Below are 25728 nucleotides of genomic sequence, written 5' to 3' on the forward strand. Positions count from 1 at the left end.
TCTTTGTTTTGAAATTTTAGGAAGCCTTCTAATTCTAGTACAAATAGTTCTTTAATAAACATTCATCTTCATAGATCCTTAGGAATAAGTTTTCTTGTATACTACCTAGTAGTGGGATTTTAGGTTCTAGGTTATATTCATCATTAATTTTACCAGATAACATAGTTGGACAAATGTATACCAGCACATATACTCAATGAGATACTCATACTCTCTCCAACAGTATATATTATCAATCTTTCCTTTTTTAGATTTAAAGGTTTTTTTGGTTTTTATTAGTTAGATAAAAGTATTGTTTTATGTAATTTTCATTTCCATAATTACATGCTAGTTGATTTTCTCTCTAGCCAGTCTCACATACAGCTTATTATTTTTTTAGAAACTTTCTTGAGGAAGTGTAGATCTAGCCAACATACTCTCATACTTTACATTTTTTAAAATCCTCACTTGAGGATGTGTTTTCATTGCTTTTAGAGAGACAGGAAGGGAGAGAGAGAAACATCAATCTGAGGGAGAAAAACCAGTTAGTTGCTTCCCATACATGTCTAGACCAGGGATTTTATGAGCCGGGACTGGGGATCAAACCTGCAATGTAGGTAGGTGCCCCAACCAGGAATTGAGCTACAGGATTATACTCCAACCAACAGAGCCACACCAGCCAGGGCTCTACAGTTTTTTTTTTTAACTTGTATCTTCTGTTGCAGCCCCTACCAGTAACAACTTGGTACAAATTATTGTGCAAGTATGCTTTTGCCTGCACATAATATAAAATCCAACCTCAAATTGACTTCAAAAGACTGCTGATTGTATTATGTATTAGGAAAGTTCAGGAATAGAACTGGATTTTGGCATAGCTTAATGAAAAAACTGAAAAAATACAATAGGAGAAAGGAAGACATAATGGGAACAGAGAGAGGATAAATAGCAAAGGAGGAAGCGAAGATGAAAAGGTAATGTAATATTTCACTCCAATGTATACTCTGTGAAGCAGGACGTGAGTTTTGAGGTTTCAGAGCTAAACCATATCTGCGTGATGAGACTCTCAAAGAGGTCAGAAACCAGCAGATAGGAGGACAGAGAATAAACCAGTAAACAGAGAGCTCTCGCCCAGTTTGTCAAGCACTCTGACAGAACCATGCAACAAAGTAAGGGGCAAGAAAAGACTAATTAACTTGGGGTGACCTGAGAAGGTTTCTTGGAGAAAGCAGCCTTTGAACTAGACCTTTGAGGAGGGCAGGCCTTTTAGAGGAAGGCATGGGGGGCTGGAGTGGGGAACAAAGACACTGCAGGTAGAGGAACAGCTTGAGCAAAGGTGTGGCATTGGCACAAGGCAGAACACGTTTGGGGAATGGTAAAGTCATGGACTGTGACCAAGGCCTCTGAGAGACTGGCAAGGGCCGACTGTGGAAGGCCTTGAACAATAGGCGACGCAGCTTGCATTTAAGTCTCAAGGCCCAGAGATCCCTTGGAGACTGTAGGTATGGCCAGCTTTGCGCTTTGAAATATGACTGTGAGAGCCTCTGTGAGAATGGAGTGGGCTGGAGCAGACAGGAAACAGGCACATTAGAGTAGGGTTTGTGTGGGAGCCCAGAGGAATCAAATAGGAACGGGGATGCACGGTGGGGGGACAGACGCTTCAACCGGAAAATAAGAGGGACTGATTGCTGAATAAGAGGTAGTAAGCACAAAAGAGACCATATGGAGGAGAACGGAAAGGTGGGAGCAGGGAGCAGGAAGGAGGTTGACAGGCAGGGACGAAGACCCCTCTGGAGGCGGAATGAGGCAGGACCACTTCCGGCTGGGGAGGGGGAGTGGACAGGCTTAGACCTAAGGAGAGGCTTGGAGAGAGCAGACGCCTTCTGGACCCAAGAGGACGAGGTGAGCTAAGATGCCCAGCTTTAGTGTAAACCGTGGCGCCCTCCGGTCAGCAGCTTTGACCAGCTTGATTCCTCACACCCCTAAGTTTGGAAGAAAACCCGCTAGGCGTTTGGGAGCTAACAGCATCTAAGTGGTTGGGTTTAGAGGTGTCGGGATCCGGTTCGCAAGGGAGAAATTAGGAGGCAGAATTTCCTTTGGGCCACTGTATGGAAAGATATGGGCAACAGAAAGGATGGATACAGACTTATTTGGTATTGCAGAAAGGAGAGATCAAGAAATAATTCAGGCGGTAGAAGGGACAGAGCAGAACCCCATTATGGAGGGAGATAAGCGATGACAGGAATCCTTAAGCCTGGAGAAAAAAAGATGTCACGATGATTTGGGCCAGAAAGTAGGGTTGAGAACTTGGAGAAAGGATGAGGCAGAATGCCTTTTGAACATTTGAACAACTGCAAGGAGCCGGGTCAGACGGGCGAAAAGAGGGGCTAATACGCAGTAGGTTCTGGTTTGAAAAGGGAAGGGACAGAACCTGGTAGATTTGGGGAACAAGGAACACACAAACGCGTAATACCTTTAGCTTTGTGGGTGAGGTATCCGTGTTGCAGAAAGGTTGGGACTGGTCCCTGGGCGATTGCTTTTGGGGAAGGGGCTGTGCAGGGATTTACTGCAGAGCAGAGGGAGGAGGCATATTAAAATGAAGGGGAAGTGCGGAGAGGTGCTGCAGAGCGGTGGGAGGGGGCCGGTGTTGGAGTGAGCTGAGATGTTGAAGGGGGTGGAGCGTGTGGGATAGAGGTGGTAGAACAGAGTAGTTCACCAAAGCCGCTTGCGCATTGAGGTCCGGGGATGGGCGAGGCTCTGAACGTTGCGCATGCGCAGTATTGAGTTGCGGTAGAAGATTTGTGTAGGGTAAAGGAGCGGGTTGGTAGAACTGTCTTGTGGTTTCTTCGAAGCAGGAGGAGGTAGAGTTTAGAAACCAGATAGTCTGGGTTTCTAGGTATGAGAACCCAGTAGTTGAAGTGTTTTGGCCCAAGGTTAGATGAGGTTTCTCCCTAATTCAGAAAGTCTGATGAATCTTCCCCTCCCTCTCATTTTCCCCTAGCTCAGACCGCTTCCCCTCAGGTTCAGCTGTTACTTGGCTTCCCAGAAAAATGGATAGGAGAAATAACTACGGTTATAGGATGCCCCTGTTCCAGGTGAGGCTTCTCTGCATTCTTGCCAGGCCAGCTGCCCCATCTTGAGTTCACTTCTTGCTTCGAGTCCCCTACCACTCTAGTGGCATAATTTTCTGCCTAGCTTGTTCAGTCCTTCCTTGCACGGTGGAGGAAGAGCAGAAAATAAATATATTATGAGTCTTCTTTTGCTCTCTCCCTGTTCCCTCACCCTTCCCTTCAATCACTACCGAGACAAAGGGAAGAACTTCATGGAAAGGGGTGGGCTGTAGGGAGGTCAGATGGATGAGCAGGTCGTAATCATAAGTGTATAGGGCACTCTGCCTCCCCCTGGGAGCTTGGGGCTTCAGTTCCCTCCAGATGTACAGCCTGAGACCACTGAAGAGGACAGTGTCTTGCTGATGCATACCCACTTGGCTGCAACAAAGGACCCCCTGGCTATGGGCCCACCACTGGCCAACTGGCCTAAGAAAAGCAAGGCCAAGAAGGCCTAAAAGGGGGCTTAAAAGGAGGCTATTACTAAGACAATACCTGCTGCCCCTCCACTCCCATCTGCCAATGCGATTACCATCAACAAGCCTAAAATACCTTTTCAGACTTTAAAACTGCCAATCAACCCCAGATCAAGCAGGTTTCAGCTACCATAGAGGCAGCCAATATTCTGGCTTCTTCAGTCACCGCTCAGCTTAAGAAAGCCAACAAGACAAAGAGAGTTACTCCTAAGGCAGCCCGAAGGCCCCAATCTCCAACTGGCAGTGAGAGTGTCACTACATAGATCAAGTCACCCTTGAAGGCCCTAAACCTACCAGTCATCCAACAGACTGTCCAGACTACATTTGCCAGTGAGTCAGCAAATTCCCAGGCCTTCACCAAGCCTAAGAAAGCTTCAAAGGCTAAGAAGGCCACCAGTACAGCCATATATAGTGCCACTGAGATCTCACTGGCTTCAAACTGCACCCATGCAACTACCACCCGAGGTCCAATTATCAATGTACCCAGGCCACAGCAGCCTCCACTCAAACTAAGAAAGCCCCCAAAGCCAAGAAGGCAACTGTTAAAGGCAAGAATACTGACACCAAGCTCCTAGGGGCCCCAAACACCACTGAGAGAGATATCAGGCAGGTTGAGACCTCAGCAGCAGCTGTCTGACCAAAAAAGTCCAAAGGAAAGACGGCTGCCAATAATGGCATAAACTTGGCCTATAAGATCCCTGAGGCCCAACCTGTCATTCAAATGGTCACAAACCAAGCCCTAACAGCCACCCTCTCAGTCCAGAGAGAGCCTAGGGATTAGAAGGCTGCCACCAAGGCCTGGGCAGCTGAAATCCAGATTCAAATTGTTGGCCAAGGAGCCTAGGCCAAGATGGCCAGCTCTCAGACCAACATAAGTACCCTTGAGACTCAGGTTGCTGCTGCTGTCCAGGCCCTGGCAGATGACTACCTGGCTCAGCTGAGTCTGGAGCCCACAACCAGAACCCAGGGCAAGAGGAACCAAAAGGTGAGATGTCTGATAACACCACCCTTAAATTTGCATTTGGTTTTTTATTCCTATCCTCCGAGTTTGTTCATTTATTCTGTAAAATTTTACTGAGCGTTTTTACTCTGAGACAGTCCTTGTCTTCAGATAGGCTGTGAGAGATGCTTAGAAGAATGTGATGTATCATGGTTCCTGCTCCCTGGCATTTCACAGATTGGTGGGGAAATAAGACATCCATACACTTAGCTACAACCTGGGTATAATGCAGTGTATATTTAATTTACATAGTAGTTACCATGTGCCAGGCTTTGTGTTGGGTACAGTCACACAGGCTATGTTTTTATGTTTTGAAAATAACACCTGCCAGCTAGGGATCACAGGTCCCAGTTTTACAGCTAAGAAAATTGAGTCACAGAGAGAAGAAGAGACTTGTCCAAGGGTACAGCTAGCAGAGTTAGTGGTGGCCAAAAGAAGAAGAGGAACTCCAAGCCCTGCCTTTGGGTTGCTCCTTTCCTAGCAAGGAAATGAATTTCCTGCCTGGAAGATGGTGAAAGACACCTCAATGACTCAGGGTGGCCAAAAGTAAAGTCAGGACCCAGTAAAGGGAGGGTTTAGGGGACTTTCAGGAGGAGCCAGGGTAAGGAGACAGAGGCATCTCTTTCACCTAGTGACTCTGGACCTTCCTTCTTTCTGATGATGCAGTTCAAGCATGTGTATGGGAATGAGAGAGATGGCCATAAATACAGGTGGATCCCTTGGGGCCAGAGGTCTCTACCCACCCGAGATGTGGCCATTTTGCAAGAAAGGTTAAGACTCCTATGCTGCTCGGTCTTTTCTTTGCCTTCTCTCTTCTCTGTCATTCTTCCAAGTTTTCTGAAAACATATTGAGATTTCCACATGTATTCTTTTTCTCCCAGGCAAATAAGTTGGTGAAATATCTATTGGTTAAGGACCAGACAAGGATCCCCATCAAGCACTCAGGTAGAATAATACCAACTGTCTTCTCTGTGCTCTCCATTCCCCTCTCCATCATGGCTTGGGGGTAATAGTTTACCTTTGTGGCTTAGTTTTTTTCTCATATGCCTTCCCCTACTCTCCTCACACTGTATTAATGGCATCTCCCTCTGAACACAGTTTAAGACTCAGACTACACTGACCCCAGAGGGCTAGCATAGGGCTGCTGCTCTCTCGCCCCATCTAAGCCCAGTTGCTTCCATCTCTCCCCTCCTGCAGACATGCTGAAGGATATCATCCAAGAATATGATGAATATTTCCCAGAGATCACTGAACGAGCAAGCTGCACTCTGGAAAAGGTGAAGGTAGACCCGGGAGATGGGCACGATGGCAAAGCCTTGAACTGAACAAAGGTGTAAAATGTCCCTTCTGTGGGGACCACAGAGATTCACACCTTCTGCCCTTTCACTATGCAGATGAGCAGATGGTGGCTAGGGAAGGTGCACAGACTTTCCAAGAGTCACACAACAAGTCAGTGGTAAGGGCACAGCTAAGACTTAAGCCACCCAACTTAGTGCTGGCTTCTGTCTGCTTCTGGACATGCCCTGGAATGCATTTCAGATGCTCACCTCTTCCTTCCATTCCCCATTCTCTGTCTGCCTACATTCCCACTAATTACAAGGTTGGTGTTGATTATAATAGCACATTTGTTGCCTGTTTGCGGTGTGCTGGCCTCATAGATAAGTACTTCATGTGCATTATTTCACTGATTTCACATACACACACACACACCCTAGGTACTCAGGAAGCTGTTGGGTGCTCAGGAAGCTCATTACAGAGGCTGACTTTCATAATCTCACAGGTTATTCTTTTACTTGGCAGATGTTTCAAGTCAATCTGAAGGAAATTGATAAGCAGAGTAGTGTGTATATTCTCATCAGCATTCAGGAATCCTCCGCAGGCATCCTGGGAACGTAAGCTGGGGAAGGGCTGGGGTGGGAGGAAGGCTTCTGCTTTTGTCCCTGGTACTCCCCCATCTCTGTCCTCTCTCCCCATACCCTCTTGGCGAGTCAGGAAAGACAGGACCTGAACAGCCCCTGTTCTAGCTCCCACATGTAGTTGTGGTGCCTAGCTCCCACACAAACGTGGTGCCTGGTTATGATTGACTGAAGGGTGTAGGAGCCTGGGATGGGGCATTCCTGCTGTCAGGTTGTCTGTCGGGAAGCTTCCCAGGAAAGCAGACCTGTCCTTGCTTGTCCCTTCCTGCTGGCCTTGGGGGAGTGGTTCTCAAGGGAGGGCTTTCTGGAGTGGGTGGCTCATGATGCTCAATGGGCAGGATCACCAGCGGGCTGTGCCCAGAATTCTCTCGTGGCTGAGGGTTCTGGGAGAGAAAGAAGGGACTCATACTGACTGAGTGCCTGAGTCATGCCAGGTTGCTAGGATTTCTTCCATCCTCTTTGGCGACCTGGGGAGGGGAGGATGTGATTCTCCCATTTTGCTGAGTAGGAGACTGAGTGTAAGTGTCTTGCCCAAGTTCACATAGAGCTGGGAACATAGACTGGGCAGAACTGTCCTATACTTGAGGAACCTGGGAGAGGCTAGCCTAGTGAGCTGGCTGGTGTGTTTTCTGCAGATGGCTGAGGGGCATAAACCTCTTTGTCCTATTGTTCCCCTAGAACCAAGGACTCCCCAAAGCTGGGTCTCCTCATGGTGCTTCTTAGCATCATCTTCATGAATGGAAATCGGTCCAGTGAGGGTGAGTGGCTGGGCATGCAGCTGAATGGGCAGCCACTGTTGGAACTTCACGTGTTCACTTTCTGTCCCTATCTCCTCTGCCCCCCTTGCAGCTGTCATCTGGGAGGTGCTGCACAAGTTGGGGCTGCGCCCTGGGTATGATTGGGCTCTCTCAGCGCTTGCTGTCCGTGTTGTCCTTTGGCAAGAGAGGATGGTCCCAGGATTGCATCAGCCTGGTGGTCTGGTGGAGTGGGCTGGGGCGCTGGACTGGATAGAGGACCCATGGCTCTTAGCTGGGTGGATGGGGAAATGGTCCTGAACTCCCAGCTTCCTCTCTTCTTTATGTCCCCTTTCTATTCTAAGATGGGATATAAGATAGACACTCAGAGGCATCCCTGACAAAGAGCCATTTGGCTTCAGCTGCCTGCTTCTAGTGACCATGTATGTGTTTACTACTTTTCTGGTTTCATTAAGATAGCCACGTGTGCTAGAAAGTTCTCTTCCATGTTAGGAAATGCCTCTGCCCTCATCTGAGAAGTTCTGATCTCTATTCATGGATTATTTCTCCCCTTGTCAGGGTGAGGCACTTGCTCTTTGGGGAAGTGAGGAAACTCATCACAGACGAGTTTGTGAAGCAGAAGTAAGTGGTGGTTTGGGGCATTATCAGTCCCTTAAGTGTTCTGGGTATGTTGGTCTTGTTCAAAAAGTGCTTGATAAGCCCTTTCCTTACACTAGCTTTACAGGTTTTGGCATCCTGTCCACAATTCCCATGGGTAACCATTCCAAGGGCTGAGCCAGAGCAAACACAAGGGCTTTATTTCAGGGTGTGCTCAGAGCAGGGTGCCTGAAGAATGGCTCCTCTGTTTACAACACACCCAACAGGAACTTGGGTTTACTCCTCACAGGTGGCAGGATACTTTGGCCTTCCTGTGACATCATGCCCTATACATGCCTCCCCTGCAGTACCAAGTGACTGCCTGGCACATAGCCAATGGGAAATGGCTTCATATTAGAGGCCAAGACCATGAATTGTGTTTGGAAGTGAATCTGAGGAAGGAGGGTGTTGGAAGTCTTTCTCCAGGAGCTAGTTTAGTATTTGTTTGAAGGAGGTTGCCACTGGTATCCAGTGGTTTGACAACAGATTTGTTTGTTTAGAATGAAGTTTCATTTCCTTTCCAAGGTACCTGGAGTACAAGAGGGTCCCCAACAGCAGCCCACCTGAATATGAGTTCTTCTGGGGTTTGTGCTTCTACCATGAGACCAGCAAGATGAAAGTTCTGGAGTTTGCCTGCAAGGTAATAGGACGCCTGCCCTGACTTGGTATATTAAAGGTAGGGATTACCCCTTATTAGGGCAAGTTATGTACAGGGATGGGCACGTACAGTGCAGCCTGCAGTTCATATATAAATATGTGGAAGTTCATTTTGTCCCAGGATGCTGCTCAACATAAAGTTTACTTTATTTCATTCATTCTTCATATTTTGTATTAGTATGTTCAGAATGTCATAACACAATAGACGGGGTGGCTTAAACAACAGAAATTTATTTTTTCATAGTCTTGGAGGCTGGAAGTCCCAGATCAGGCTCTAGCAGTGTCAGTTTCTGGTGAAGCATCTTGCCTGGCTGGCAGATGGATGCCTTCTTGCTATGTCCTCACATGGTGGGAAGAGAATCTGTTCTTTTGGGGACACTAATCCCATTGGATCAGAATCCCACCATTATGACTTCATTTCATTTCACGTCCATAAAGGCCCCATCTCTAAAAACAGTCATATTGAGGGGTGGTGCTTCCACATACCAATTTGGGAGAGGGACACAACATTTAATCCACAATATATATGTACTCTCTTATCATTTCCCATATTACAGATGAAGATGGGCTCCTTGAGGTTAAGTAACTTATCCAAGGTCACCCAGCACCTAAGTTACTAGAGCTGAAATTGGATCTCAAGACTAACCCATCATAATAGAGCCCCAGAAACTAAAAAATTTAAAATATACTGCTATTGGTTTGATACAAATCCCATAATATGTACTTACTACATCATTATAATGTTATTTTCCTTATAATGATTATCACTCCCATTTCAGGTGCAGAAGAAAGGCCCCAAGGACTGGGCTGCTCAGTACCGGGAGGCAGTGGAGATGGAGGTCCAGGCTGCAGCTGTGGCTGTGGCTGAGTCTGAGGGCAGGGCTGAGGCAAGAGCTCAAGTGGGAATTGGAGAGGAAGCTGTGGCTGGGCCCAGGAATTGGGATGACATGGATATAGACTACCTAACAGTACCTAACAAAGGAAGAGTTAGGCAATGATGCTCAGTCCTGGAGCACATTTTCATTTGAAACTGAGGCTAGAGCCCAAGAAAATGCATATGCCAGCACCAACATCAACTTCAGCAGAGGAACTATCACCAGAGCTAACTTACACAATGGTGCTAGTATTAGCTTCAGTGGTGCACGCAGTCCCATTGGTGGCTTTGGTGACAAAAGTGGCATTAGTTTTGGTGGCACACCCAGCACCTGCTCCAATTTCAGTGGTAGAGCCAGTGTTAGCTTTTGTGGCAGGACCAGTTTCAGTGGTGGAGTCAGCTCTGGGTTTGGAGGCACACTGATCCCCACTGCTGGTTTCAGTGGTGCATTCATTACCAGTGCCAGCTTTGGCAGTGCACCCAGCACCAGTGCACTCTTAGTGGCATACTTAGTACCAGCACTGGCTTTGGTGGCACACTCAGTACCAGAATCTGCTTTGGTGGCCCTCCCAGCTCTGGTGCCAGCTTTGGTGGCACATTCCCTGGTAGTGTCTGCTTTGGTGGTTCTCCTAGTACCAGCGCTGGTTTTGATAGCATACTCAGCACCAGTGTCTCCTTCAGTGGCTCTTCCAGTACCATTGCTGACTTTGGTGGCATACTAAGCACCAACATCTGCTTCAGTGGCTCTCCCAGTACTTGTGGTAGCTTTGGTGGTACAGTCAGCACCTGGGTTGACTTTGGTGGTGCACTCAACACTAGTGCTGGTTTCAGCAGTGCTGTCAGCACTAGCAACAGCTTTAGTAGTGCACCCACCATGAACTCTGGCTTTGGTGGTGTGTTCAGTACTAGTGCTGACTTCAGTGGAGCACTTAGCTCCACCACTGGCTTTGCTCCTAGCACCAGCATTGGCTTTGGTGGAGGTCCCAGCACCAGCCTCTGCTTTGACAATGTTTCTAACACCAGTCTATGCTTTGGTGGCCCTCCTGGCATCAGCACCTGCTTTATTTAGTGGAGCTACCAGTGCTAGTTTTGTTAATGGGCTTAGCACCAGTGTGGGTTTTAACTTTGGCAATGGGTTAAGTACTGACACTGGATTTGGTGGTGGACTAAGCACCTGTGCTGGCTTCAGTGGTGGACTGATCTCCAATGATGACTTTGGTGGTGGACTGGGCACCAATGCTGGTTTTAGCAGCATATTTGGCACCAGGGCTGGCTTTAGTGGTAGTCTCAACATCAGTGATGGCTGTGGTGGTAGGCCTAATACCAGCTTTAATGAAGGACTGAGTATCATCATTGGCTTTGGCAGTGGTTCCAGCACCAGCATTGGCTTCAACGGTGGACCCAGTTTTATCGTTGGCTTCAGTGGTGCACTGAACAGCAGTGCTGGCTTCAGCGGTGGACTGAGCAACGGTGCTGTCTTTGGTGTTGGAGTCATCAGCCTTGGTGCCTGTAGTTTCTCCTATGGCTAGAGAGGTTTCAGGTAATTACAGCATTTCCACAGCTAAGGATCATGGGTATTAATATAAGTGGTGGGAGATGTTATAAGAATCTCCAAGGTGGGAGGGCAGGGTGGGGAGATGAGGACAATAAAGAAGTATGAGAAAACAGTGTATTTGGTACTTAAAATATGTTCCTTTTTGGTGTTTTGTTTTCAGGTTTATTTCCCATGTTTACAGATACCATTAATGAGTTGCAGCAGTCCTTCCTTCTCGTGGAGCCAAGGTACATCCTTGAAATCTTTGTTCACCCAGCAGTCTAAGCAAATACTACCAATCAGCTGAAGTTGGCATGCTATAGAAAAAATTTGGTTGCCAATCCTGCTTTATTGTTTGCTTTTTGTGTGCTGTCATATTTGGTATCAGAGTTACATTAAATTTGCAAAATGAATTGGAGTTTTTTTTAATTGTTCTTAGGTTGTTGTGAGTGATATTATGGGTACACAGAGGAGCTAAAGATCAGCATAGCTCTTGAGAGAAGGTGGGCTAAAAGGCAAGTATGACTTCAATGGGATAGAGACCTGGGCAAAGCATGGCAGAAAGGGAATAATAGCTTAAAGCAAAGATGTGAAGGTGGAAGGCCTGGAACAGAATGCAGAGGGAGCAGGTTCTGGATAGTAATTATAGATTCATTTTGAGATGTTTCTGTAAGAATGGAGGGAGGAGGAGAGAGGTCATTAGAAGTGGACACAGAAACAAGGGAGGGTTTTATTAGGATAGGAAAGAGACCCTACCACGTTTTATAGACCATGGGGGCACGAGCCAATAGAGAAGGACAGCAGGTAGAAAAGGAATAGTCAGGAATTGACTGAAGTAGTGCATCCCTGAGAAGGTGGGATGCAATAGAGTGCCAGAAAATAGAGGGTGGATTTTCAAAGCCAAAGACCCTGACTTTGAACAGGATTTAAGGGTGGCTGTGGAAGCAGATCAATGGAGATTTTCTTCAAGCAGTGATCAGCAACCCAAAAAAAAGCAATGTGGGTTATACAAGGTTTGGGTTACTGGTGGCTGTGATGGAAGGGCAAAGGGATAAATGCAGTGAGAGAACGAGTGTTTTTTTCAGCACATACTATGTGCATGCCTGCTGTGTAGGAGGCATGCTGCTAGGGATCCTGTGGATGACACAGGAAGTTGTAAAGACTAGAGGTCAGTGGTCAGACAGTAGTATTTAAGAAGTCAGACTGGGGAGAAGTCTACATGATGTCAATGTTCATGTAATGGGTAATCAGTGAAGTTGAGGGGGGCTGGGAGGCCAAAGTATTGTTTGGATTATTTATGTGGACAATGATAACACTCATAATGTCAGCAAGAATTGGAGAAGAGAGGAGTACAGTGGTCCAAGTACAGCTTCTCTGAGTATAGGGATGATGGTGTCATGCCCCCAGCCATACCTCCCACCAAAGAACAAGGCTAATAAGCAGTTACAGAAATCTATCTCCTACCTCACTTTTGGAGATGCTACCTCAGACCTCTTTCTGCCAGGAAGCTCTCTCCCATTCCACATCTCCACCGAGCCACTTCACAGGGTCAGGATCTCAACAAGATCCTGTGACAGAAGCCTCACAATGGCCATCTGCCCCCTCTAAAAGGCAGCAAGAGAAGTTTTCATTGATCAGAGAATACAAATTAAGATAAAACGTTTCATCCAGAGCTAGACAGCTCCTTGGTTGTACCTAGAAATCAAGACCTGTTCTAGAAATGCTGAGGGCATCTTCACTGAAAGCAGGACTCTCTCAGTGAGGCCAAATCCAAGGTCCTCTCAGTGTAGAAGAAGAATAAGGATAGAAGCTTCTAAAGGTGTAAGACAGTGAGGAAAGAGGTAGTTTGGACTCCTGGGGAGGACTCAGTAGTGGGCAGGAACAGTATCCAGGGCTTCCTCACGTTCTCGGTTGATGTCCACATTCTGAGAGGAGAAAGCCCAACATTAATAGGAAGGAGACAGCAGTGTGGAGCCCCAACCCGTTCCTGGTCTGCTGTCCTCACTGCTATGCTCTCTTCCAGCTGAGCCCGGATTCTGACCTTTTTCCCAGGCCAGTCCTGGGGAATCTCAGCCTGGGGCCTTTTGGCAGGGGCTGCTCTAGCCCTGCATCTCCGTCGTGCCTCCAAGTCTGGACTGTGATTCCAGCATTTCTGGGCGCTGGCTGCCTACTTGATGGTGTGAAACACCCAATGTCTGTGGAACTGGGGTGGCCTTTCACTGCGGGAGGGTGCTTTTGCCATATGTCCACTTAACCACAGAGTCTCTCACTTACCTCAGGCTTCTCCCGGTGTGTGTTTACAGCCTCCACATTCAGGTAGATGGACTCCAGTTTGCAGCCTCAAAAAGAACCCATCCATCCATAAACCCCCAAGGAAAGCACAGGTCTTCCCTGAGGTGTCATCCCTGACCACCTCCATCACCACCCACACCCCCCGCTCCACACTGTGTGCAGTTGTGACTTCCCTGTGGGGTGGGAGTTTGGACCAGCTCCGTGATGTGTGGGGACAACACCAGGCCTAAGAGGCAGCCCATGGGAAGGCCTCCCAGCTCTTCCCCTAATAGTCTCAGCATTCTCTGAGCCTCCATTGCTCAACTGTCAATGGGAAGATGAAAAAAGATCATCTCTGGGCCCCCCCCCAACTCTTGTGGGTTGTGAGACAGCAATTTAATGTATATAATGACGGAGCTCTGTGAGTCCTCCAAGGTGAGTCAGGTGGTGAAGTTGTGGGAGAGTCCTGGGGCCACTGCCTTGGGACCATCAGTCCCAGGTAAAGTTTATTTAGAGGACAATGGTTATGGCAACATCCAAGGTGTGGAATGTTACAAAGGAGTTTGGGGGAGCCTGAAGAAAGAGGAAGGTGGTATCACTGGGGCCTGGGGCTGGCAGAGGAGGCCCAATGCCTGCGGAAACCCCCTCTGTAAAACTTCATCTCTGGATTGCACTCTACTCCGGGCACTCTACTCCACTCTACTCACCTTCAGTACACCAGCTGCCCTGTACACAGTCCAGAAGAGATCTGAGACTGTCCCTTCCCTGCCCATGAACAATTCACAGCTAACTAATGCCACAAGAGAGAATCTAAAGTGCCCAGCTAGCCTTTAAGCCCAATCTTAAATCTGGCCCCAACATACACTTGTTCCTCTGGTCTTGTTTGGGGATATCCCACCCCAGCTAAAGCTTGGTGCTCTGTGCTCAGTGCTCTCGAAGAGACAGAGGAAGGTGGGGCTAGAGGCCATCCCAGTTTTCCTCATTCTCATCTTGCCACCACCAGTCCTACCTCTACTAGCAGCCAACTCCCCACCCAAGAAACCTCCACCATGACTACTGAGCAAATGGTATGCACTAGAGGCATCCTTATGGCCTGTAATGCCTTTTCCCAGTTGAAGGTGGAGGCTCTTACCATAAGCCACAGGTGTGAGTTTGAACACTGTGTGCAGAGGGCACTTGAGATATGGCAGCTCATCTGGAAAGGAAGAGAAGGTGATAATCAGGGACAGGGTGCTGGGGAGATCACCAAGTTCCCAGGCTTACAGGTTTTCAGCACTTTCCCTTGTCCACACCCTTTCTCCATGGTTGTCCCCCCAGGGGTCCACTGCCTTGCACCCTGCAGGGTGGGCAGGGAGGAAGAGAGCAGGGAGGAGGCCGGAGGGCCCTGGGGAATGCAGCCAGACTGTGGGTCCCCCAGGACGGCCAGGCTGGTCACCTTGGAGGTGGCCTACGTCCTCAGCCACAGGGCAACCTGGACAACAAGGCAGGCCTCCCACCTCCCCCCAGCCCCGCCCCAGCCCCGCGCCTTCCACGGGCTCCCGGGCCACAGAGGCCCACATGGCCTCTCCCCACGCGTTTCCTGAGAACCTGCGGTGCAGGAGGCCCTCGGAGCAGGTGTGCTGGTCCCCGGGCAGCTCCACAGCATTCGCCCCCGGCTGGGCCTGTGCCCTCTGACTCCTCTGGCTCTTGTCGACCCACAAGCATTCCTCAGTTCCCTCGTGTCCAGTCATTGACTATGATGCATACATTTTTGCGAGTATTCCCTTGCCCTTTCTTCTATGGGCCTCCTACATGTTGTCACCCGACATCCCCGCGGGGACAGGATGATGGGGCCCAGTGCCCAGATGAGGAAAGGGAGGCTCCGAGAGTCAGGACACTCACTCTGAGGCACAGAGCTGGGAAGAGGCAGCGCCGGGCCTGGCACCCAGAACCCTCTGAGTTCAGATATGTGCTCCGCCCACTGCAGGCCGCTGCCCCTGCCCCCAGGGGCTCCCGCACGGTGTCTTGGGGGTGACACCCCCGCACTCAGCACTCTCTCATGACACCCAGTGGCCCGCCCTCCCACACTGCCCGTACCACTCCCCATCTCCCTTCGGGAAGCCAGAACCGCTCGGCTCATGGCTTCCCGGCCCCGAGGTGCCTCCTACACAGGTTAGGGCCCTGCCGATGCCCTCCCAGGCCCCGGAGACAACTGTGTCGGCACTTTCCTGGGCATCCATCCTGCTCCGCCTCCTCATCTTTGTCACCATCTCCGTCAGGCCCTGGGCCTCACACTCTGGTGCACTGTCTCCTTCCCACCTCGCTGATACTCTGCGGGCGTTACTGTTCCTCCTGCCGCACAGGGCGGGGCAGAACAGACTCACGGTAGGGACCCCACTTTGCCTGAGGCCTCTGACCCCGCTCTGCCACCGCCTGCGCAAGTGGCCTGGCCCTGCCTTTTCTCTCTCTGGCCCTTCGAGGTCCCACCTCTCACAGCATGGGATTGGACTAGGCTACTCTGAGGGCGCCCCAGCTCTGTGGTCCAGTGGACCAGCACTCTTAGCCACCTCATGTCTCTGGGCCTCAGTTTCCTCACCTGGGTAACAGGGGTAGGAGCATGCGCTCAGCCTGCCTGGCTCAGCTCCCAGGGCAGCTGTGAGCAGCTGGTGTGGCCCGCGCATGGAAGCAGGTAGGAGGTGGGTAAAGGAGTGTGCAAACAGGGCACGCACCTGCTGCTGACACACTCCATGCATATCTGAGGGTGGGGAACGCATCTAGAATTTATCTGGGATCAATGTCCCTGTCAGTCCTTCCGAGGCTCATGACCTAGGTAGAGTCAGGCACTTCACCTCTCAGAGCCTCTCTCTCCTCATCTGCACAGCTGGGTTACAGCGCTCACCTCAGTCTCAAAGAGAACACCAAGCAGTAGATATGTGGACAATATCAGAAATCTGGTAACACAAGGACTCTCCTACCCCAGCCCCCATCACTTTTTTCCAGTGAGGGGAGTATGGGCCTGTTAGAGGAAATGATTTGTCCAATGTCAAGTTCTCAAGTTCCTTGGGTTCCAATTCTGGATGACTCCATATTACAAGTGTCCTTGATTTTGAAACTAACAATATAGAAATGATGCAAATCCTCAAACACTGTTCACTTCAAATATAGCTTTGCTCTGTCCTCACACACCCTCACAGTGTCCTGGAGATGCTAATACTGTAGCATCCACATCACAAGTGTAATCTCACACCTGAGGGTGACACAACAGTCCCTTGCCAGGCCATCTGCCCTAGTTTGTGATTCAGTATATGTAGTCAATGCATAAATACTCTGTAAATTATAATGTTTAGATATTTTTTAGAAAAGAAACAATCATTTAAATTTTTAAAAATGAAAACACTATCTTGAAATCACCTCTACAGCAAATATAGAAACCTGTAATCAGAATCATGAGGCCACAAAAGGTCCATTACCACCTGATGACAGCATGCTTCAGAAAAATACTGCCTCAGCTTTTCCAGATTGAGGTAGAGTGTAAAGGCTGGCTTTGAAGACATTAGCTCAGATTGGTAATAATAATAATAATAATAATAATAATAGCAGATAACATGTATGTAGCCTGTGCTATGTGTCATGAACTGTTCTAAGTTGTTTACAAATGTTGATTTATTCAAACTTTATCATTATTCTCCCCATTTTACAGATGAGGAAATTGAGGTCAGAGGTTAAAGTAATTTGCCAAAGCTAGTATGTGATAGAGCAAGAGCTTGAGCTCAAGCATCTTTATCCTAAATACTGTGTTCTTAACTACTAAGACATAAACCACCACTTGCTAGTATCAGGGTTTCAAATCACACCCAACTCCCCATGCCAGGAACAGAGAGAACAGTGGTACCTGAGGTCTTATCCAGGAAGTAGGCTAGCAGGCACCGCATGACAGCCTGGTGACAGATCACCAGTACATTTTCCTGCCGTTCTAGCTCCATTATAACTGGCTCCAGACGCTGAACCAGATCCTCATAGGACTAAAAATAAGAAAAATACTTGAGTAAGATAGGGACATGAGGCATATTTGTCCATAGGAGAGGAACTCTAGACTAGGAATCAGGAAAACTTGTTTGTGGTGCCAGTTCAGTTGTTGACTCAGCAGTATGACCTTAGGCAACTCACTACATTCTTAGGGTCTTGGTTTGTCATCTATTGAATGGGAGGAGAAATCAATATATTCAACTAGGTATCAATAACAATAATAAAACTTCCCACTACAAAAATTCCTATAAAAGCTAGATAAAATAAATGCCTGTACTGCCAACTTTTCAAGAAAAAAAAAGGAATCATCATAGAGTTCCACCAAAACACTAATTTGAAAGAACATAAGCACCCCTATGTTCATTGCAGCATTATTTATAATTGCCAGGATATAGAAGCACCCCAAGTGTCCATCACTAGATGAGTGGATAAAACAACAATGGGATGTTTACACAATGGAATACTACTTGGCTGTAGAAAAGAAGAAAGTTTTACCCTTTGTGACAGTATGGATGGACCTGGAGAACATTATGCTATGTGAACTAAGCCAGTCAGAGAAAGACAAATACCATAGCATTTCACTCACATGTGGAATCTAATGAACTGAACTAATAAGCAAAACAGAGGCAGACTCATAGATAGAGAGCAGATGACACCTATGGGGAGATTAGGGTGTAAAGCAATTGAGCAGAATGGAAAAAGGACTCATGGATATGGACAACAGAGTGGTGATTGTGGGAGGAAGGGGGTATAAGGGGAGTAAATGGTAACAGAAAAATACAATAAGAAACAAAAAATAAAATCAATAAATATAGGCTTCCAAAATGAATAAAACCTTGGGGGGAAGGAGTGATAAGTGGGTGTGGAAGCTACAACTACCCTGAGGGCACTTATCAATCATGCTGTACAAGACACTTGAGTTTTTAAAACCTTATAGAGACAGGAGACAAGGCCTTAGGTATGCACAAGTTAGAGAGTTGCAACTGAAATTCTCAAATAAACCTGAGAATCTCAGAGGACTACATCCACAATAAAAGTATAAACTGAAAAAGAGTATATATAGGCAAAGAGAAACAATAAGAACATGTATCTGTGTCTGCTTGACTCTTAGTACAAAAAATTAGGAAATGCTTCCTGTAAGAATGTACAACCACAAATCTACCCTCCAGTGGGTTTGTGGTTGAGCATTACACTCTCCATGTGTTTTAGAAAATGTTAAGTTGAGATTTTAATAAGAAGTGATTTCCATTTGTTAGCACCCAGAAGAGTTTGGAAAAAGCAAATAGAAATTTTATCTGGACTCTCTCAACTCACATTGCATGGGATTCCCACAGTTAAATTATTGCCAAACTGAAGATCACGTAGTATGCAAGAAAAATAAACTATCTTGAGTGAAAATAAGCAGAAAAAAACCCCAAGAAGGGAACCTTAAAATTTTAAGATAAATAATGCAAAATATAAAACAAATATCTTTAAAATTTTTAAATAAATAAAAGAGGGAGTAAAAAATTGTAAAGAAGAAATGAGCTGCTACCAAATAAATGATGTAGATTTGAAACAAAACTAAATAGAATTGTAGACACAAAACATATCCATCAAAATTGAAAAAATGAATGGAGTAAACAGTTTAGATACAACTTAAGAAATAGGAATTTGGAAGACAGAGATGAAGAAATTACTCCAGTTGCAGCAAAGAGATAAAAAATAAGAAAAAAAAAGTAGACCTTAAGAACAGAGACAGGACTAATGCATTTAATTGCATTTCCAGAAGGAGATAATACAGAACCATGTGAGAGAAGAATAGTTAAAGATATAATGTCTAAGAGTTTTTCTAGAACTGATGAAGACTCTCAATATACAGATCAGGATCCCAACCCAAGCAAGATAAATGAAAATAAATTAATAATTAGACATGTCAGAAAACAACTTAAAAGCAATAAAGATACAAAGACCCTGAAAACAGCCAAGAGAAAAGGAACATCAATTAGACTGATAAGAGACTTCTTAGCCACATTAGATGGTAGAAAACAGTAGAGATAATATCTTCAAGGTACTGAGAGAAAACAACCATCAAACTACAATTTTATACCCAGAATATCATCTAGGACTGAGCCCAGATCAAGACCTTTTCTAAAAAATATTTTATTTTTATTTATTTTTAGAGAGAGGGGAAGGGAAGGAAAAAAGGGAGAGGAACATCAATGTGTTGTTGCCTCCTGTGTGTCCCCTATTGAGGACCTGGCTCCCAACCCAGGCATGTGCCCCGACTGGGAATCAAACCAGCAACCTTTCAGTTCACAGTCCAGTACTCAATCCACCAAACCACACCAACCAGGGCTATAATGTAATTTCTAAGGATGAAGATAAAAATGTGAAAATGCTTTCACACTGGATATCAATTGTTTTATCTTCTCTGATATCCACCCTTTCTGATAATTCTTCCCAAGAATTTGTATCAGAAATGGAATACAATGAATAAATACTCTAAAATATAGAACTGTCTAAATGGAGGCTGGGTAGAAAGCAATGAGGATTTACCTCAAATGGGGATAGGGGACCATCAGGTCTGGTTCATGTGGTGCCAAAGAAGTAGGTTAAAATTTTAGCCATTGCTCATTTGGCTTCTAACCCACTGCCCAGAAAGGCTGGCGCTTTAGACAACTTGACAATAAAATGTCAGGAAATTAGAGTATGTTTAACTATTTTAAGTTCCTTTAGTGAAAGGATACTAGAGACAAAGTCTACAATAAAGTGAGTCCTCCTAAAAGCAGAGAGGAAATAAGCAGGCAAATATGTAGCTTTTAAAACAGGAATCTCTTGCCTATAGGCAAGAATCTGAGACATCCAAGGGCCAGATAATTATGTGCCTTGTGAGATGGCAGTTACTGAAAAATATGCTTTATCTTGTTTCTAAAGCAATCTAGGAAACTATGGAACCTAACCGTTGGAATGGAGACATTGGGGAGGAGTTCTATGAATCAGCCCATCCTTCAAACCTTACCTCTCCCTTGGGATAGCGGTATCGATATTTATCTTGGTCCCTTAGTGCAAATTCTTCAGGGTAATGTTCCTGAATTTCTTCATAGGTCATCTCCTCACACACACCCTGAGAAAAGTTATTTGGAGACAAAAATATTCACAAAGTGAGATCCACACAGCCTTTAGCATAGTTTTGAGGCAAAACGATGGTAGAACAGTAGCACCTAGGTTTCTGTGAACACAGCTCTGGGTTTGTGCCTGCTGAGTGTGTGTGCACAAGGTGTGTGGCTGTGCAGATGTGAGAGTGAGAGCATGTGTATAGGTGTGTTCAGGATGAGTATACGGTAAGTCTCTGTAATGTGTCATGTGATTGTCCTAATATGTTTGTAGGTGTACATTTTACATATATGTATGGATTTCTATCAATATTTGGGCTTAAGGATTTGTGACTTTGCATGTGTGGATGCAGCATGTTTATGGTGTATACCTGTGGTATGTTGAGGGACCAATGATTTGTGTTTGTGTATTTATCTCATTATATGTGGTGTACTTGTGTAATTGTTTGTGTACAGGGTGTCTGAGCATCTGACAATGTGCCTGCATGGTTGTTTCTATGGTATGTCTTTCCATGTGTGTCTCTGTATCTGTGGCATGTGTATTTGTGAATCTGTATGTCCCTGGTTATGTTTCTAGTGTATATGTGTGACCATATGTGTGCCTATGTCTGAGGTTTGTGTGAATTTGTGGTAAAATATGCTTGAGGCTGTGTGTCTGTACTGTGTATTTGTCTATGGTATGCCTCTATGTGTTCATGTGATGTAGAAATATGCAAAGACAGCATGTGTCTATGGTGATTGTGAATGTGTCTATATGTATCTTTAGGTGTGTCTGTAAATGTGTATGTGTGCATGCATATAGTGTAGGTGTTATTGGTAGATGTGTCTGAGAGATGGCCTGTATCTGATTATTGAGTCCATGTGTGTGTGAAGTGCATGTCTGTGACTGTAACCATACATGGAGTGTGTGTCTGTGACTGTGTATGCAGGTTTGTGCATCCACAGCAGGGTTCTCCCATTTTATAACATTTCTCATCCTTCCTGCGCATGCCTCTGCTCTAGGATCTCTGGCAGATAAAGAAACAGCTATCTATGGAGATCTCAGAAGGCAAAGATTAGTAAATCCCTATTGATTTGAGTGGACCCAGGGGAGATACACTCTCCTCACCCAAAGAAGAAATCGGGAGCCAGAGATTGTTCCTCAAGAGCATATGAGAGCTCTGAGTCCACTGAGAAGTCTCCAGAAGTGAGATGGCTGCTGCTGGAGTAGGAAAGTGATATTGGGTTTATGTTTTCCTTCTGGTTGTGTGGATTCCAAGGATTAGACCTTCCTATAGGGAGAGCAGCAGGCTCTGGCTGTTGTCTTTTGAGCAATCTACCAGGTTTCCTTTAGGGGTGAGGCTCACCTCTTCCCCAGCCCACAAACAACTTTGCATTGTCAAACTTCTCCAACTGGCAGTGCTCATGAGAGAAAGTGTGCCCATGAGAGAAAGTGTGCCCTATGGAATACCCAAGGTCCTTCTAGATTGGCTTCAACTTTCTATTCTGAAGCATTTTGGGAACCTGTTGCCTGTGGAAATGGTCACTGATTCCCTATTGACTTAAGGAAAATTGCCTAATCTCTTTGAATTTTATTTTCCTTATCTGCAAAATGAGGAGAATCACATTACCTCACAAAAGTATTTTGCCTATCAGAGGTAGTATGTGCAAAAGAGACTAGTACAGGATGTACAGAGCACATTTTAAAGACTCAATCAATGGAACTAATTATTAATATATTACTGATCATGGAAAACAAACCAGAAACCTAGTCATCATTCTAAATTCTTGCTTATTCCTGATCCACCCCCTCATAATGGATTGCTAAGACTCTACCTCCTAAAATTCTCTCAAACCTATTCCTTTTTCCCTCCCTCTTACTTTCCATTGCTACAACTTTAGCAGTTCCACATATACACAATACCCTCTTTGCTTAAGATGTTCTCTCTGCCTGGCATACTATTCCTGATCTCCTCTACCTGGCTCAATATTAACTCTCCAAGTTAACACTGGCATCATTTCCTCCAGGCAGATCCTGGCTGAGCCAGATGCCCTGCTCTGATATCTGTGCGCCTATAGTAGCCCATCAGAGGCTGTATTACCCACACTGTTCTGTACTCCTTTGTGTATTTATCTGTCTGCCCTGTTTAGCCCCAAATCTCAGTGAAGACAGGAACTAATCTCCATCTCCAGTACCACCCCAGTGTTGAAACAAAGTTTCCAATAAATGTTTACATCACATATGTGCTAGAAACAAAGCCTAAATGTACTCTTATGATGAAACACTTACATAGTTTCTTGCGTGCATTTTATAGCAAATGCATGTGATATCTAGAACAATGCTTTATATACCTTTTCTAAGTATGTGTATCACTGTGCATATTTATGTATGTATGTGTGTATAGACACATACTTGTCTGTATTTGTACAGGTATATTTAGTAGAGAAGCAAGTTAACCTACCTACATTCAAGTTATCTACACCTGTGTTGAAGCTTTTACTCTAAGGTCTAACAATCATAACCTGAGCACTGCTACCTGATGTCAGCATATATATAGTGCAGGTGAGACAATGGAGAGGAAACAATGCCTTTTCAAAGAGCTCATGAGAAAACCTGACACTGAAGAGAGATTGCCATGTCATGAGGGTCAGATGACATATTTCCTAAGTTTTTCTTCTTCTTTTCATCTCCAATGCCACCTTCACCTCTTGTCTGGACTAATGCAGCCATCTTCATACTGGTCTACATGCTCGTCCTGGCCTTCTTCCTACCTAGTCTCCACACGTGAGCAGAGTGGTCTTTTAGTTTGAAAAAATGTGAATCACGTTCAAGCCACTCCTCCTTGACTTAGACCACATCAGTGGCTTCCCTTTTAGAGGGCAGCATCCAAATCCCTCAACATGATATAAAGCCATATAAGCTGCCTTCCTTTCCAACCATTTCTCCCTTATTTCCCTTAAAACCACAGCCCCAACCTCTCTGCTATTCTATCCTCAGTTCTTTGTACATGCCATGCTCTCTTCTCACCTCTCAGCCTTCACATGAGCTGTTCCTTGCCACTGAAATTAAATTTATCCTCTCACTCCCAGCCCATTTTGCCTGTTTATTTTCTCACTTCTAGCTTCATGTAGGAAGCTTTCCTTGTAAACCTCCACATCTTGTCAGGAGCACCCTAACCTTCTGAGCCTCCACAGTCCCTTGTACTTCCCCTGTCACAATCCTTTGTCACATGAAATGCAGTGTCTTATTTACTGTCTGCCTTTGGGCCCCAAGAGGAAAGGAAACTTGTCTGTTCTGTTCTAGCTTTCACTGGATCCTTAGCATACAGAATGGTGTCTGGCACATAGCTGGTTGTTAAGAAATGTTTCTTGAATTAATTAGGTTACCATAGAGGTCAAAACAGAGGCAATCCAGGGTATAAGCCCAGAGTCAAGTCCCGCCATCCACCAGGAAATCCATGCCCCTATATCTCACCGCATCAATCTCATTTAGGGCCTTCCACTGCTCATAGGGGACGCCCAGGGCCTCAGCTGTTTGGATGGTCCTCTTCATGTGGCTGGTCCACACTTTCAGGGAGCTGATGTCCTGGGACTGAATGAAGTTGGCCAGGACATAAGCATACTGTAAAGTGGGGGTACAGTTGAGGAGAGGAGGGGAGAAAGAAAAGATAAAAGAATACAGGGTAGCCATGAGAACAAGTTCAGATCTGTCACAAATGGTAGAAAGATGATATACAAGCATGAATACAGAGTTTAAATATTTCCGGTTTATAAAAAGGTTATACTGTTTCCCAAGAGAATAGAAAAGAGTATGCGTGTTTCTGTGTGTATATGTGTGTATGTTTGTTCACTGATGCTTAGTTACTGAATACTCTACTCAGTTATTCATTTGTACAAACAGTCCACCTATAACATTTGTAGAGACTGGGACAAGAGGACAAATGGAGGCACTCTACCAGCAGTCTACCTCCCTTCTCTTCCTGTCTCTATCCCACCACTCATAGATGTTTATAGATAATCCAGTCACATCACCAAGTCCTGTCCACCCTATATCTTCACCAATTCCCCCTGATCCACAAACCGATCCTTTGGCCACCCCTTCACCTAGGGGTGAACACTCCTGTTATGTGGCCTACTCTTACACGGACAGACCTGGGAATAAGGTCATGTAGGTGCTGGAAACACACTAGACCACAAGAGCAGGGATTCCTAGTGTCTGGGTACTCAGAATATGGTGTGGATGTGGTATGGTGGCAATTTGGGGGAATTTCTCATTGATCCTTCAAATTCTTATTGCTTTAGTAGGTGTCCTGGTACCCAGGTCCTCAGAGCATTCGAACATGTACTGAGTGTATGTGGACCTATGATGGGTAATAGGGTGTCCTGTTCTCAAGACACAATCAGTGCAGGGAGGAAAACAACAACAGCACCAAGAGAAACCACACAGGGCTGTGGGAGCCCAGGTGAACAAGGGATTCACTCTCCTTCTGTGTATAGGCATGTTACTAGTCACAGATGGTGCGTGAGGAACATTGCACAAATGCAGAGACACGGGCACACGCTTAGATGCAGAAACATGGGCATTGCGTACACACATCCTGATGGTGGATTCTGAGTCAGCAGGCAGTGTGCTCTGGTGGAAGGAGCCCTTGGCTGGGAGGTAGGTGATGGGGATAAACTGCTCCAGCTCCCTTACACAGTCCCCATGTGCCTGGGATGTGTCCCTGAGCTGCTCTGGCCTTGGATCTCCTGCCTGTAAGATGTGAACAGCACGAGGTCTCCCAGCCTGCTCACTGTGCGTGCAGATCAGAGTGGATGGGCAGCCCCCAGAGCACTCCCTGGCACACAGCAGGTAGGAGCTGCTGTGATCGATGTGGGTGACAGTCCATGGGAAATCACACAGTGCACTGTGCCCATGAGCACTGAGGTTGAGCCAGGTGGTGCGTGCACATGCCCGCATTTGTGTGGAGGGAAGTGCGCCATTTGCAGATGGCCACATGTCCAAATTGGGTGCTGAGCTACGCAGGCAAGGCCGGGGTCAGCCCCAACCAGGAGACCCCTGGCTGTGGGTGGTACCATGAGGTGGGACTGATGCCTCTGGTGGCCTCTGACTCTGCTCTAAGGAGTGGGAGAGGTGAAGAGTCAGAGGTCAGGGTCCACCTCGAGAGGAAGCTGGCAGTCTGAAGGCAACAGAAAGGGAGCCATGAGGACACAGCTGCTGGTGAGGTGCCTTGCCTGTGGCACTGCCATCTCTGCAGTGGGGGATGCTGAGGGGCAGGCAGAAAGGCCAGGTTTTCAGTCCTGGCTCCAGCTGTGTGACCTGGGGCTGCTTTCTGCTCCTGTCTGGAGCTAAGCCTCCTCATCCATAAACTGGTGACAGTACTGCCTAGCTCGCAGAGCTGCCACAAAGATCAAATGAGATCACACACATGAAAGCAGATGGCACT

At 46.4% G+C, this 25728-nt stretch overlaps 2 protein-coding genes and 1 non-coding gene across 5 annotated transcripts in view; 2 read left to right on the forward strand and 1 right to left on the reverse strand.

The window, feature by feature from the left end:
* Positions 1 to 1800: 1800 nt before the first annotated feature.
* LOC119055470 (trophinin) lies at positions 1801 to 10926 on the forward strand. The gene is given in 14 exon segments (XM_037153667.2): positions 1801 to 1878; positions 2978 to 3071; positions 4470 to 4544; positions 5441 to 5504; positions 5757 to 5836; positions 6360 to 6451; positions 7154 to 7233; positions 7325 to 7367; positions 7789 to 7851; positions 8392 to 8506; positions 9303 to 9482; positions 9484 to 9892; positions 9895 to 10457; positions 10459 to 10926. Coding segments are annotated over 13 exon segments (2277 nt in total). The 5' UTR covers positions 1801 to 1878; positions 2978 to 3026.
* LOC119055539 (small nucleolar RNA SNORA11) lies at positions 8033 to 8161 on the forward strand. Its single transcript, XR_005083713.1, has one exon. It is a non-coding gene; the product is annotated as a small nucleolar RNA SNORA11 (small nucleolar RNA).
* PFKFB1 (6-phosphofructo-2-kinase/fructose-2,6-biphosphatase 1) overlaps positions 8735 to 25728 on the reverse strand; it is a 52186-nt gene continuing 35192 nt past the window's right edge. For all 3 annotated transcript variants that reach the window (XM_053667593.1, XM_053667598.1, XM_037153668.2), the window contains exons 9-14: positions 23757 to 23903; positions 20209 to 20313; positions 17074 to 17203; positions 14335 to 14397; positions 13206 to 13270; positions 8735 to 12856 (exon numbers count right to left, since the gene is read on the reverse strand). In XM_053667593.1, the coding sequence (XP_053523568.1) occupies positions 12797 to 12856; positions 13206 to 13270; positions 14335 to 14397; positions 17074 to 17203; positions 20209 to 20313; positions 23757 to 23903 (570 nt within the window). In that variant the 3' untranslated portion in view covers positions 8735 to 12796. The remainder of the gene's footprint in view (positions 12857 to 13205; positions 13271 to 14334; positions 14398 to 17073; positions 17204 to 20208; positions 20314 to 23756; positions 23904 to 25728) is intronic.

The sequence above is a fragment of the Artibeus jamaicensis genome, unplaced genomic scaffold, assembly GCF_021234435.1.
Source record: "Artibeus jamaicensis isolate MK-2021 breed Jamaican fruit bat unplaced genomic scaffold, CSHL_Jam_final contig_1410, whole genome shotgun sequence".
Taxonomy (NCBI): Eukaryota; Metazoa; Chordata; class Mammalia; order Chiroptera; family Phyllostomidae; genus Artibeus; species Artibeus jamaicensis.